The 15,004-nt window shown below is 34.5% G+C and overlaps 1 protein-coding gene across 3 annotated transcripts in view; it reads left to right on the top strand.

Annotated features, from left to right (window-relative positions):
• LOC138716251 (cyclic GMP-AMP phosphodiesterase SMPDL3A) overlaps positions 1 to 9,764 on the top strand; it is a 1,162,941-nt gene extending 1,153,177 nt beyond the window's left edge. For all 3 annotated transcript variants that reach the window (XM_069849108.1, XM_069849110.1, XM_069849111.1), the window contains exon 10: positions 7,338 to 9,764. In XM_069849108.1, coding sequence (XP_069705209.1) covers positions 7,338 to 7,608 — 271 coding nt within the window. In that variant the 3' untranslated portion in view covers positions 7,609 to 9,764. The remainder of the gene's footprint in view (positions 1 to 7,337) is intronic.
• Positions 9,765 to 15,004: the final 5,240 nt, after the last annotated feature.

The raw sequence follows: 15,004 nt of genomic DNA on the forward strand, positions 1-15,004 counted from the left end.
GTATACGGGTGTGAAGCATTGAAAATCTTTGAAGGGACTCGTCTGCCTAGTCAACAGGGTAATACAATTTATGACCGACAGGCCAACACACCCTCGTACCCTCTAGAATTTTGCAAAGAAAACTTGCTTTTACCTTAGTGACCTACATATTTCTTATATTCCTTGAAATTACACGCTGTTTCAAAATATAGTTACGAAATATAGTGTGTCCAAAATATTGTTTCTGTTTTGAACAGTAGCAGACAGTTTCCGTTTCCGCGTTGGACAGTTTCCGTTTTATTCAGGAAAAATTACACATAATACATACAAATTTAGCTGGGGCCAATAAATTGTTCCGAAATAGACAGGATTCCAGATTATTCAGGTTCCGATTTGAACAGGTTTCACTGTAATAATAAACTCGCTCTTTATACATAGAACAAATCAGACATAAAATGGCGGATAAGAGAACGCCATCTATTGAAAAAAAAAAAAAGGAAGAACTAAAACCAGGAAGTAAAGGAAATAAGGGAAAAGAAAGAAAATCAATACAGGAAACAGGGTGCCGAAAAATAAATGGCACAAGTTTTTTTGTTTATTGTAATGTATTCTATTGCCCTCTTTAATCTGCATAGTTATATCACTTCCTCTGATTGAAATTCTGGTTGATATGTGTATCTATTACTAGGCAGTACATATCACTTGATGGTATGTGTCACACGAAGACTAATTAGTATAATATGTAGCTAATCGACTATGTATGCAATGGAGAGGGAAAGGAACTGGCCACCCTACCCCTTATATCTCCTGGCCTAGTTGCCCCATAAGTGGTGCCTTGTTGGTATCACTTGTAAGGTTAAGACCTGTCAACAGACAGTTGACTAAACAACAAGATATATGTAATATAGCGAACGATCAGCCAGGGGGTGGCTAGGTGGATGATCCATTCAGAATTCGGCCCTCAAGTATTACTTTTGGCCTCAGAACGGACACAGGTTGCTTTGAACAAGTTTAATAACAAGAATACATGGTTTAATTACCGGTATTTATCTGACTGTTAGGGGAGGAGGGGGCACAATGAGACAGTGACTTTTTCGCAAGATGGAATAGTTGTACATCAGTCACCATCTAGTGACAAGAAGTTGAACCCATACCAAGTTGTGAGTTGTTGATTACAAGACTGCTTTGTTTGTGCCTCGTGAATTGAAGGAATTTTGTATATTTCAGGTAAGATTTTGAAAAAATTTCCTTTCAATATTCTGCTGTTTCTTTTTATGTGTATATATTTTTAAATAATGAAATACAGCACACTTTATTAAGCTGTTCTTAAGCTACACTTACACATTGATCAGAATCTGAGCAGAGTATCCACATGGCAATGCCAAATCAAAATAAGATTATGTGCACTATGGGGCACAATCAGACACCCACAATGGGATACAATGTCTGTCATTAATAAATATTGTAAAATACTGTTTGATTATTACAATACATTGATAATAGTAATAATTGTGACAATAAAACATACCGGTATGTTATTCTAATTATAGGATGGTCAGAAATAGACAAAGGAAGACTGACAAGGGCAGTTTTACATTAGACATGATGAAACATGCGGTAAAATTATGTATGGAGGGCATGAGTATTCGAAAAGCAGCAGTGTCTGCTGGAGTTTCATTTCAAACTTTGCTTGGGTGAGTAGACCTAGGATTAGAACATGCTTTATCAAACTTATTATTTTAAACATTTATAACAATAACTTATTTCTGTTTTCACAGATATGTAAAGATACAGAAGAAAGGGAAGAAAGACAGATAAAAGCTGCACTGCAACAGACACTGCAATCAAAAAATCTTTAGACGAGCATCGAACCAAATTAAAAGCAAAATGGTTATAAAAAATAACCATTTAGAAGGAAGAAAATAACAAACAGGAAGCCAGAAACCGACGAGCAAACAATGGACATTGTTTATGATGGAAGTGATGACATGGATTGGATGACAGTTCCAGATTCTACTGGTTTCGAGGAATTGGACAGAGAGCCTCAGGATGGGGATTATGTGCTAGTCCATTTTCATGACAAGAAAAACATTTTTTATGTTGGCAGGATTATTGCTCCGAAGAATGAGAATAATGATTTTGAAGTCACTTTGCCACAGAAAAACTTGAAAATGGAAAATAAATTTGTAGAACCAATTGTAGAGGATACATTGTCTGTAAGCTTACAAGATATAAAACTTGTTTTACCACCACCACCGGTTACCAGACATAAAGTCCAGGATTATAATGTCCAGAGTCAAAATGTCCATAGTTGTATAATGTCCACTTCACTCTGATGTCCAGAGTCATAATGTCCATAGCTCTATAATGTACACTATATCCATTGTTCATGGTAGTTATAGTAACCTATGTAAAAATGTTCAAATGCAGAACTCATCAGAACTGAATTTTTTAAAGACGGAACGAAATCCTCAGTTAGTGCCATCACAGAAGGGTAAGCCACTTCTTTCTTTTCTTGAATACCTGTACCAACATCATGACTTTAATAGAGATAGGACAAAAATATATTGGCGATACAGAAACATGAACCTCCCAACCCTGAAAGGCATGCAGCACACAAACAACGCGGTAGAAGACTGGCACAATCTTCTTCAACACATGATGGCTGTACATTCATCCACTTGGCGATTTATACAGTGCCTAAAGCGCGAAGAAAATGGAATTTGGACACAAATATTGCAAGCAAGAGTGAGACATACACAAATTAAAGAGTCTGGAATGAAACTTATTTGACGAATCAAAGACAAATTCTCCAGTTTGTGAGAAACTACAATAGGTACAAAGAAAAAGGAGAAATTCTCTTAAATCTTAAAAATATTAGTTACCATCATAAAAGTGGGGCTCCAGTTCCCGATGATTAATAACTTATTTGTGCGAGTTATGGAATAAAATTTATTGTGTTCTATTCAAGCAGAATTTTCCTTTGAACTTGGACATTATGGACGTTTGACACTATGGACATTTTGACTTAACGGACGTTTTGTCATATGGCCTTTCTGTCGTATGGACATTTAGTACATGGACATTTTCACCGTATGGACATTTTGACCTTATGGACGTTTTATCATATCGACATTCTGTAGTATGGACTATATATAGTGGAAGCCCACCACCACCACCATCACCATCACCACTACCACTGAAACTACAAGGAACAAAGCGACAGGCATTTTATCATCAATTTGTAGTCCATTTTGATACCGGTAATACTGATGTGCGATAAAACATAAAAACTTTGAATTCAGAATTATATGTGATTTGTTAATCAAGTAAATGGAAAAAATTGCAGAATTCTATCAGTGTTAGTAAGTGTCTAATTCTACCCCAGTGATGTCTGATAGTGCCCCTTAGTGGGGCACAATAAAACACTATGCTACTGTAATATTAAATGTCTGTATCTAATAAAAATGTTCCATTACAATTCTGTGAGTTCGTCATGCTTTAAGTGAAAGTATAAATAATGTGCACCCATGAAAAAATTTGGTATATTCCTATAAATTTAGCAGTTATCATTTTAAACAATTTTTTTGTCTGATTGTGCCCCCTCCTTCCCTACCTCATGTGAGATTCTTTGTAGTACCTAACTCTAAATCTAAAACCATTGAACATAAATTGTCTAAAATTTGTTTGCTTATTTTTTGTAAATGCTTACTTACATTATAAAGAACTGTGGTCAAATTTGTATTCATCTTATATTTTGTTTCAATAAAAAAAAAGATGTATAAAAAAATAATAACAAATTTTCCTTATGGAGATAACACTGACAAATTAATTCAGTTGTGATTCCACATTAGTTCATACTGTAGTTTGAATAAAAATAGGCTAGGCCTATATACTGACTGAAGTTATAACCAACTCATACGTGATTTACAAATCTGCAAATCAGAATTGTATGCTCGATGCTTCACAGTTGTTACAATTTTGTCTTTTATACATTCCTATTAAGGTACCCCTCCCCACCACCCAACAAGGTTCGAAGTGACGTGTAACCCTAATATTGCTACAGTGGCAACAGACTGAAGTGTTTACAAACTCACACTAGCACTGCAGCTCTCTGTTCAAACAGTCCATAATGTAAATATTTTGATTAATCGTCATTGTCAATTGTTGATCAAATAGCATTCTGGAATGTTTGGAATTCTGGTCTATTATTGATGCTATCCGCCATTAATACAGAGTCTTCTGGAATTAATAGTAAGGCTTCATTAGGTTAACTTACTGTAAAGTAGCCTATGTATTAGTATAGTAGTAGTATAGTATTTATTAGCTGTCGTTATAGCAAAAGCTAATGACATTGTCAAATTACACGTGTGAAATTATAGTGCAAAAATGAAAAATTATTCTATTACAACACTAAACATAAAACAAAATGATCACAAATACTACTTAGAGTTTACAATTGAGAGTCCAGATTATCAAAAATAGGCTAATATCTAGATGAAAATTGTAACACACTGGTCACAAATATTATTTGATTTGCTCCGTTTATATACAATAAAACAAGAATTAACTTAACAATTTATGAGAATTTCCTAATATATCACAAAATAATAATACAATTCAGAGAAAGAAACCTAAAAAATATCTACAGCTTGATTTTCTGATTCAAAATATTCTTGTACAGAATAGAATGGGTTTCTAAGAAGCCACGTTTTCACTTTGACTTTGAATATGTCAAGTGACACTTCCTGTGCTTCCTGTGGTAACATGTTGAACATCCTACAGCCCAACATGTTAGGACTACTTTTAACTTTGGATAGTCTGCAAAATGGTATGTCCAGTTTTTGTTTATTCCGAGTATTATACATGTGTAACAGATTGAAAGTGCTTTTATTTATTTCAGTAATACCAAAAGACTCCGAACTACATTAGCAAGTTTTAAATGAGCAGCATTAACAGCACGACACACGTAATAACAATATGCAATTTCAGCCCACATTCTGTGAAGAACACTTGGAGTAATGCTTGCAATCACTCGTCTGGTTCTTCCCTTGAGGATGACAAAATTAGGAATGTTTTCACTGTAAAACTTATTTTTGACATAACCCCAGAGGAAGAAGTCTAATTGCATAAAATGAGGACTTCTTCCAGGCCATGGGGTGGGGTGCATTTCTGCCAATCCACTGCTCTGCAAATTCATGATTCAACTCTTCTTGAACATTATTTGCGTAGTGGGCGGTGCTCCATTTTCTTGAAAATAATGTTTAATGGATTATATTTTAATTTATAGTAGGCCCTAAATATTAATAAGCTTTGTGAATAACAATTCATACTAATCACAAAAAAAAAAAACATGACAGTAATATTTTATTTCCAGTGGTAGCTGATGAAAAGGGGCTTCGGAGCACTGGAATTCCCTTGAGGATAATTTAAAACACCCTTTTCTTTCTTGTGTCATTTTTATTCTAAAATGTTAATGTTTTTATTTTACATTTAATTTTTCACAACTGAGATCTTCCATGACTAAATTCCATGAGCCATTACTGATTGTTTTCATACTTCTAGCAAGACAATCACGGATTGTTTTCAAACTTCTAGCAAGGCAATCACCAACTGCTTCCAAACTTCTAGCAAGACAATCACGGATTGTTTTCAGAATTATAACAAGACAATCACAGATTGTTTTCAAACTTCTAGCAAGACAGTCATTGATTGTCTTCAAACTTCTAGCAAGACCATCACTGATTGTCTTCAAACTTCTAGCAAGACAGTCATTGATTGTTTTCAAACTTCTAGCAAGACAGTTACTGATTGTTTTCAAACTTTTAGCAAAACAGTTACTGATTGTTTTCAAACTTCTAGCAAAACAGTTACTGATTTTTTTCAAACTTCTGGCAAGACAATCACTGATTGTTTTCAAACTTCTAGCAAGACAGTCACTGATTGTTTTCAAACTTCTAGTGAGACAATCACAGACAGTTTTCAAACTTCTAGTGAGACAATCACTGATTCTTCTCAAACTTCTAGTGAGATAATCACTGATTGTTTTCAAACTTCTAGCAAGACAGTTACTGATTGTTTTCAAACTTCTAGCAAGACAGTCACTGATTGTTTTCAAACTTCTAGTGAGACAATCACTGATAGTTTTCAAACTTCTAGTGAAACAATCACTGATTCTTCTCAAACTTCTAGTGAGATAATCACTGATTGTTTTCAAACTTCTAGCAAGACAGTTACTGATTGTTTTCAAACTTCTAGCAAGACAGTCACTGATTGTTTTCAAACTTCTAGTGAGACAATCACTGATAGTTTTCAAACTTCAGTGAGACAATCACTGATAGTTTTCAAACTTCTAGCAAGACAGTTACTGATTGTTTTCAAACTTCTAGCAAGACAATCACAAATTGTTTTCAAACTTCTAGCAAGACAAGTGGCACACATGAGATCGTAAAATATGTAAGAAAGTTAGGAAGGTAAGAAATTATGGAAGTATGTGTGTACACTAAGGTTATCAGACGTCCTCATCCCCGAAATTTGTTTTTTGTACTTGGACAATACCAGTATTCATCCTCAGAAACTTTGCCATTTTTCATGATGCCATAATCAAAACTTAAAGTGATATTGTAACTGCAATCAGTTCTTCTATTTTGTTATCAACGTTAACAGAAAAATTGAACTCCAGGGGCCTGTTTCGTAATAGTATAGTAAAATACTCTAGTACCTTAATATAGTAAATTTAGATTTCTACGCTAAGTTCATTTTCATGTTTCGTAAGATTTTTACTCTAGTAGACCATAGTCCACATGACAATATTATTTATGAATAGACCATGTAGTAGGATGACATGTAAATATGATAGGAGGCCGTGGTTATTGTTCATGTTGAAAGTATGGAGCAATGTTTTCTAGTACCATTTCAAATTGCTAAAAACTTAATCTGAAACGTTCATTGAATTAATTTAAGTGCTTTAAAACTCTGTCCTAGGCCTAAATGTTCTTTGTATTCTATATTCCACAATAACCTCGTCACTTGATTCTGAAGACATTTTGTGATAATTTTGTTCCTTTTACTTAAATATCGTGCACTAGTAATCATCTATGGAGTTGAGTAAAAAAATTTAGCATTTAACTAAAGTGAAATTACCATAGTAAAATAAAATATATGAAACCTTCCTATTTATCTTAATAGACAAGTATTTCATTTTATTTCTCAGGCACACTAAACTTTCTTTCATTAGCTGATGTCCGTTGACAGTTGTGACACCAGAGATGATTAATGGAAGAAGTGGCACAAGGGATTCCCGGCCAGTACTGAGTGTTATAGTCATTATTGTAACGATTTTACTTTTATTTCTTCAGATATTACCAAGCAAATTCCGTGAAGTTACACCGGAATCCATCAGGATGTGAAAATAGTTGCCCACTCACTCATTACTGCGCCATCACCAGACTCGACTACCCAGAATTCCACAGCTGTCTGGAAACTGCAGCCAGCGCCCTCTCTTCAGCAGGTGTTATCACAACGCCATTACAACTGAGTATTCACTGGAGTCTACTGATTCTGGCGCTCGTGAAGGCATTAGCTCAGTCAGTCCTCACGCCATCGTTTGGAGTATTGTGCAACTCTTGATAACACATTTATTAAGACAACCGTGGATTTATTAGAGAGATGCAAGATCAAGTTGTTGAACACATTTTGTAATAACGATAAATACTCTTTAACAGAATTGAAACTGCAGGCATGAGATGTGTTGAAAGTGAAACTACAAATGTCAGGACGCCAGAATGTGTAAGAATTGGAACAAACTCAAAATGTTGAACAAATATTTAAAAGTGCAGCTTTGTGTAACAATGGGAATACAATAGCATACAGTTAAGCTTGTCTGAAATGATATATTCACACCGGAGTATCTGGAAACGAGCAATCAATACCTTGAAAAATGTAAGAATTTACATTGTAACTTCACAAACTTAGAGGCAGGTGATAAAAATGCTGAGAAAGCACTCAATTTTTTTTCTCGAAAAATTCCATCTGATATTGTTCTATTAAAGTTTTCTCAGGTCTTTGAAACAATTTAATTCTGTAAGCGGCATATTCAGCAAAAAGATGCCAAGGTAAAATTACATACCGTAATAAAAATCTCTGAATCTAATGTTCCACCAATAATAATTATAATAACTAGTTCCTTTTTCTTCAATAACATCTCATAATAAAGTTCATAATGCAGGCATTGTTCCCATGTAACTTCTACTGACTTCAACATTGAGATCTTGCCCTTGAAAATGTGATAAATCGACAACGGTTCAGACTTTTGGAACTCGCGTATAAATATGATTAAAAGCGTTTTGTCCAAAAGACTGATGCTATCGAATATGAAGACATCAGTCTCACATGCAGCACAAAACTTTTTACCTTGATCCAAGTAAATCTGGAAAATTGTATGAAACTTTTTATATCAAACATATTCTACCCTGCGATTAATTAACAACAGGAATTTAGCAATTTGCCTTATTTTTCAAATTTCTATGTTTATTTTACATAAGCTTTTTACAGTGTTGTCATTGTTTCGATCATTATACCGCATCTTTGATATCGGTGCCTTTATGGCCAAAGTTGAACTGACATGTTTGATGAACAAACTGATAACAATTGGATGTTCCAAATATTATCCATGTCATCTTGTGAAATGTGTGGAGTGTCCGAAGAAAATGCATCACATAATACCATATTCCTATGTAGTGTCGAGGACAAGTTGTACCATTCAATTGCAGTGTAATATAATATTTTATTTCCAATATTACATTTATGTTAATAATAATAGTAATAATCATAAACTGATAATTTCTGAATTATTCCAACTAACTAGTTAAGGATTCTTCAATTGTTTATTTATACCATTAAATGTTCTGTCTGAGTCAAATGCCGCTGAACAATAAATGTAAACTTATGGGAAGAGAAAATGACATGAATTCATCATTGTGACGCTATTTTCAATGTAATATATATTTTTGTATAAAGAAGTACATTTATCTGATACATTTTTTGAAGCCTGAGCTCTAAATACTCGTCCATTATTGTGATGATTGCTAAATTTTGTTCAGCCTTTCTCTTTGTTCTACGTTCTTCATTTATTCATCCACTCACTTGCTCACAAAAGTTCTCTAAATTTGGCCCTAAATGTTCTCTCCATATATAATCTTATTATAACCAATACTGTCGTGTGTTTAAATTCTGGCAGGTGTTGAAGAAAACAGAGAATATATAATATCATTACACTCACGCCCTAGCTTGATATAGTAGGCTTCTCAGCTTGCATCAAAACTGGTCTTTCGAACTGGTCGCTCCTGACTACAACAGTTCATAAAACTTTCACTTGAGTAACATATTTACTATTGCTCTTCTGCTGCTATTTGTTGATCGTCTTGTGAGTTATATCAATGTCTTGATTTCATATAGTGATTTCAAATAAAGGAGCACCGAAAGCCAATTGTTTTTAAATTCATATTATAAAGACAAATATGACCAGAAGGTGAAAAAAACAGTATTTGAGAATTCTAAATATATGTAATGTCATCATAATGGAAGTTTCTATGAGACGTGTGTTTCTTCAAGCTCTGTGATCCAGAATTTGTGGTGTACCAGAGAGAGACAGAACTGAATAACAGAACTTGAGGCATATAGCCTAATTACGTTATTATACAGAATAGTATATTATACAGTTCTATGGAAGATGTTCAATGTCTGTTCAATACAAATAAAACAATTTTATTCTAATATTTTTTCACATTTATTGTCTAGAACAGTGCTTTTCAATATTTCCTATATAACAAAAGTACCAATGTTTGTTTGTACAACATATACCGGACCCAGTGCTGTAGTTGGGGCAGTACAAGTCGGTACGCCATACAGTGTAAAATAAAAACTCGCTGTTACCATACCAAAAAGAATAGAGACTCGAAAACAGGGGCTGTGGAGCTGCAGCACTCCCTCCTTTGACAGGAAAATAAAAATAATATTTATTTTAATTTGTAGAAGAATTGTTACAGCTTTTATTGATAAATTGCTTTATATTTTATTTGGCCAGGAATATGTACTATTATCTTATGCATAATCTTTTTGCGCGTCGACTACTGGAATTGACACTGCATTCAAAGTCGTCCTGGGATCTGCAGGGTGGTCAGCTCATAGAGAGTGTGTCTTGCATGGTCAGGGGGTAGAGAGGTGAAGGGAAGCAGAGGGAAACTGCCGCTGTTTAAAACCCATATCTTGCTGCAGTGGCTTGCAGAGCCAGGCCACAAGGGATCTTTCCTCCCCTCCCACACCGCTATTGTAATGCTGTGTCAAATGGATTCTCTATTCCCTTGAAACTTAATGACAAAATTTTTATTTTCTTTTCACATACTTATTGTTGTAGAATCTTATCGAGTTATATAACGAAATTAATATTCTCTTTTGCCTTATTATTACGTATATATCCAGCCTCCAGCAGAACCTAATATTTGCCTTAACTCAAAATGATTGCACGAGTAGATTCCTTTTGATATAGCACGTAAAATATGAAAGAGACTTCTTTTCCAGTTTTAGAAAATTGTTGACAATCAGTATTATCTGAGTGTTGCTTTGATGTGACGTATTAATACCGTAACTTAACCAGTGCAAATTTGCAAGCATGAGTGTGTGTGAATTACAGAATATTAATTTTATTTTTCCCTTGCGGAGAATATTGATGTAATGAAGTGAAATCAAAGGGTCGTCCGTTACCCGACTTAAATCTTACTTAAGCTTCATCCAGCCGAAATAATGCATATATGTAAGGAAGTATAACAATGAAATTTACGCTAAGCATTTGTGGTTACGTGGATGTGAACAAAAAAAAATCTGTATTTTGTTTTCCTTGCCTCCTCTTCGGTGATGATGCTGCATGAACTAGGAGTGGTGTGACAGATTTAGGACATTTGCCCCTAAAAAGCAAAATGCACGAATCTTCGCAGTCTCACCTGAAAAATGTTTCATTGGCTATGTTACGCAACTCATACTGCTGTGCAATTAAGTGAAACGAACAGAACAAACATTCTCAAACATAATCAACAAATGAGAAAAAAAATCGCGAAATTATTTTTAAAAAAATATTGATTGTATCAAATTTTGTGGTCAATATGAACTTCCCCTTAGGGGACATGATGAAAAAACGATTCGAAGAACCCTGATGTGTTTCGTGGGTTGCTACAATTCGTGACTAATCTAAACGAGCCTCTCAAAAATCATTTGGAACATGCCACTGTTTAAGGTTATTCTAAGACAATTCAGAATGAACTGGTAGATTGTAAGTTGAGTATCTGCCGATCTGAAATTCAGACTGAAATCGATAATATTGGTTTTTCTTAGGGATTAGCAAATGGTCCCACAGACATCTCCCAACTAAGTCAGGAAGTTTTGGTTTTTCGATATGTAGTGCATTTATTTTTGTCCTATACTTATTAGTAATGGTATCAAGAAGTGAAATTTGTATGTACCGAAATCTACTGCAGCTCTCCCAATCCACAAGTTCACGAGCCGCCACTGCTCGAAAATATATTGATTACCGGTATGTTTAAATATTCTTTAATATACTTTCATATGGAGGATGTTAGCTATTTGAAAAACATTTTCATTTTGATATCTGGCATAAAAGTAGTGGCTAGCATTTTAAATCCTTTGCTTAAACGCTTGTTCATTCAAAAACCATAGTCTGGCACTTCAGGAGTAGTTGTGATTTGTTAATTTCAAGTTTGTGTATCATCATGGTATTTCTATAAGTAATTAACACTAGCTTGATGGCATGGCACCTCATAAAATCTGCTACACTGATTCGCTAATTTTAAAACTTGAGTAGATGTCATTGTATTACACTAATCTTATGTTATGGCGTCTCAAGAATTCTTCTAATCTGATTCTCTAATTTTAAAACTCGCTCAGGCGTAATGTTAGCAGGAGGGAAATATTGTTACTTTTGTGCGTTCATGAATCTTGAGTCCAGTTACATATTATAGACTCTATTTCGATTTCAACTAAAGAATGTGAATGAGCATTGGTTCTACGTAATGAACGATATCTGTACTAAGAAAAGGAATACTCTTCTATTAAAAGAGTTTCCAGGCTTTTGTTCCTAAAAAGCGTTGGGCCACCAGTGTCAGCATATAATTTCTTGCCTTAAATGCAATTGTGTCTGCGATCTGGAAGGAGGTTTTCAGAGGCGGATGGATGCATGATGAAGTAACCTTGGAAAAGAAGTGCAGTACGAGTCCATACAGTCTAGTCTGACCAAGGAAATTTCAACAGTACTGGTACCCCCTAAAATTTTTTTCCAACTACAGCACTGACTGTACCTTGAAGTCTGCAGTTTTTAGTTTCCTTATTTGAAGTGACCTGGGGTTGAATACTAAGGTTGACGTAATAGTTGGTTTGGTGGTTATCTAATGTTGAGCAGTTCACGACGATGCCATTCACTGTCTTGTACTCAGTACCGGTATTTAGCAGAAAGACTGGATTATTAAGTAAATTCGGACAATGAAGAAGATCATAATATCTTCGTTGAGGTTACAGAAAGGGCATGTAGAAAATTCTTCAATATCAGATCTGTGTGAATGTTTATTGAGACAATCTGGGCCACAGCAATTTTTCGTGAACGTTCAGTTATTAAATTAATGATATATACTATATAACATCTCCCTTTTCCTTTCGCCATTTATTTTAGAATTTTTTTTTTTTTGGCAAAATAGGAATGATCAGGATTGCCAGACATCCTGGATATCCCAGGATTGATCTATGTGTCCTGTGTTCTGGATTGAGTTATGTCCTGGAATGTAAAAAAAAAAAAAATGTAAAAATGTAATTTTTTTGTTAATTTCGGTTGAATTATTTTTAAAATTCCTTATTAATTTTTAAAATCCTGTCAAACCTATGTTGAATGTCGTCGTCATCATCACCTGGCGCCTTCTATCATAATCATAATCATTTATTGCATCCACTGATCATATACATGATATGGGAAATGTCATATTTACAAACTAATAATTAATTACATAATATACATAAAAGTAATAACTATAATTAAAAATCAACACAAGTACAAATATACAAAACTTGGGACGTGATTGAAGAAAACTACAGGTTGGTCGATTTCAGCTATAAGTTCTGTTTGAAGTACAGTATGTCTTGAAGTCAGGAAATTTCATTTAGTAGCCTGGAGTCAATTTCAACCAACGTGTACTTCATGAGAAAACAACCTTCTGGAGGTCAGGATCTGGAAAAGAGAAAGTAAAATTTTTTGAAGTAAGGCATTTTTTTTCTATTCAGTTATGACAATTTTCAATAAATTCGTTCATACTGTAAAAGCAGTTTTTGATTAAAATTTTGTAAAGAGCTTTCTTAAATTTTTGATCGGGCTCTATTGAAATAAAACGATTGTGTTATGGCATGTATTAGGCATTACAGAGTATCTTTTTTCTTTATTCTCATTGGAAATTGATTTATTTCGTTTTTATCTTTTAACCATTGACGGGTACCTGACTTACATCATTCACCCATATGAAGCCAGTTATGTAGACCAATTTACCGACAGAGTCATTGCCCAGAGTGTGCCACAGGAGCCTGGTCTACACTAGACCCGCAATGAGATGATTATGGAGATTTGTTGGGATGCCACAGGGGAACCGAAGCTTCCTGGAGAAAACACCTGTGTCACCTGGACTATGGAATTACCGAACACAAGTTATAAATCGGGAGTACACTAGGGATCGAACCCCGGTCCACAAAATTATAAGTCCAATGCTCTAACCACGAGACCACCGTGGCAGCTGCCAGTTGATTTATTATTGATAGGATTTAGACACTGTATTGTCGCGCATTTTTTCTGTATAAATTAGGCTGTAATATGGCAGTATTTTTCCAGACTTTATAATAATTCAAACGAAATTTCATAATCTAACAAAAATGGAACAAAATTAAAAGCTTAGGCCTTTATAATTAGTTGAAATACATAAAATCAGTTGTATTACAAACTTAATTATTAATGCCAATGTTTGGTGATGTTAAGGTATGCAGTATCATCATCTGTCCTGGATTCCTTATGAGAGAATCTGGCAACCCTGGTAATGATATGCATTCTATCTATAACCTCTCCTACCCAATTCCCATCTTCACCTTCATGTGGTGCAAACTGTTATAAGTAAACTAGGCTATGAGGACAGATTTATAGTTGTATAACTGTTCCATGTTGTGTAGAGCAAATGCTACAGTAAATAGGAATAATAATTCACCATGTATGTCCTGCGCCTTAGAGTCATGGTTTAAGGCATCATGTCTGGACTCGTGTTAAGTAATGAGTGCTGGTTCCAGTCCTCATGGAGGAAGAAATTTTCTCATGAAATTTCAGCCAGCCTATGGGGCTGGTGCCCACCCAGCATCGTAACGAATTTGGGAAGATATAATAAGTAGTAAGCAAAATCCAGTTAGAAAAACCAGCTATAATGGGAATTCCCATTCTGTTTGAATGATCGTTCACCTCTGTTAAGGCATGTGAACGTAAGATCAGCAGGCACCTGGTGGTCTTGACCCTTCATGGCTGTCGCGACACAGAAATAAACGCCAACTGATGCCCATAAATAAAGTTTATTTTATTTTATTTTTTTGTTTTTCAGAACACTCCAAATATGATGGCTTCTTGGAAAATTAATTTATCCGGAGATGCAAATAGTCTCCCATTTTGGTCCAGGACTGAAAATTTTGTCTAAGGATCTATATCAATTCAAACTGTATAATAGAATACAATGAGCCTGACATAATAGAGCCACTATTAAAATTAATATAAAATAATTCACTTAAATTTTTGCAACAGCTTTAACTGAATCATTATAAGTCAATTTTATTTATTCTAAAACTTTCCTACACATTAAGGAAATGTTTTGGAACCTCAAAATGGCGCAGAATACGTTTTATAATTTAAAAATAAACAATGTCATCAGGTCTGGAAATTTAATATTTTTGC

This window comes from Periplaneta americana, chromosome 16, assembly GCF_040183065.1.
Source record: "Periplaneta americana isolate PAMFEO1 chromosome 16, P.americana_PAMFEO1_priV1, whole genome shotgun sequence".
NCBI classification, from domain to species: domain Eukaryota; kingdom Metazoa; phylum Arthropoda; class Insecta; order Blattodea; family Blattidae; genus Periplaneta; species Periplaneta americana.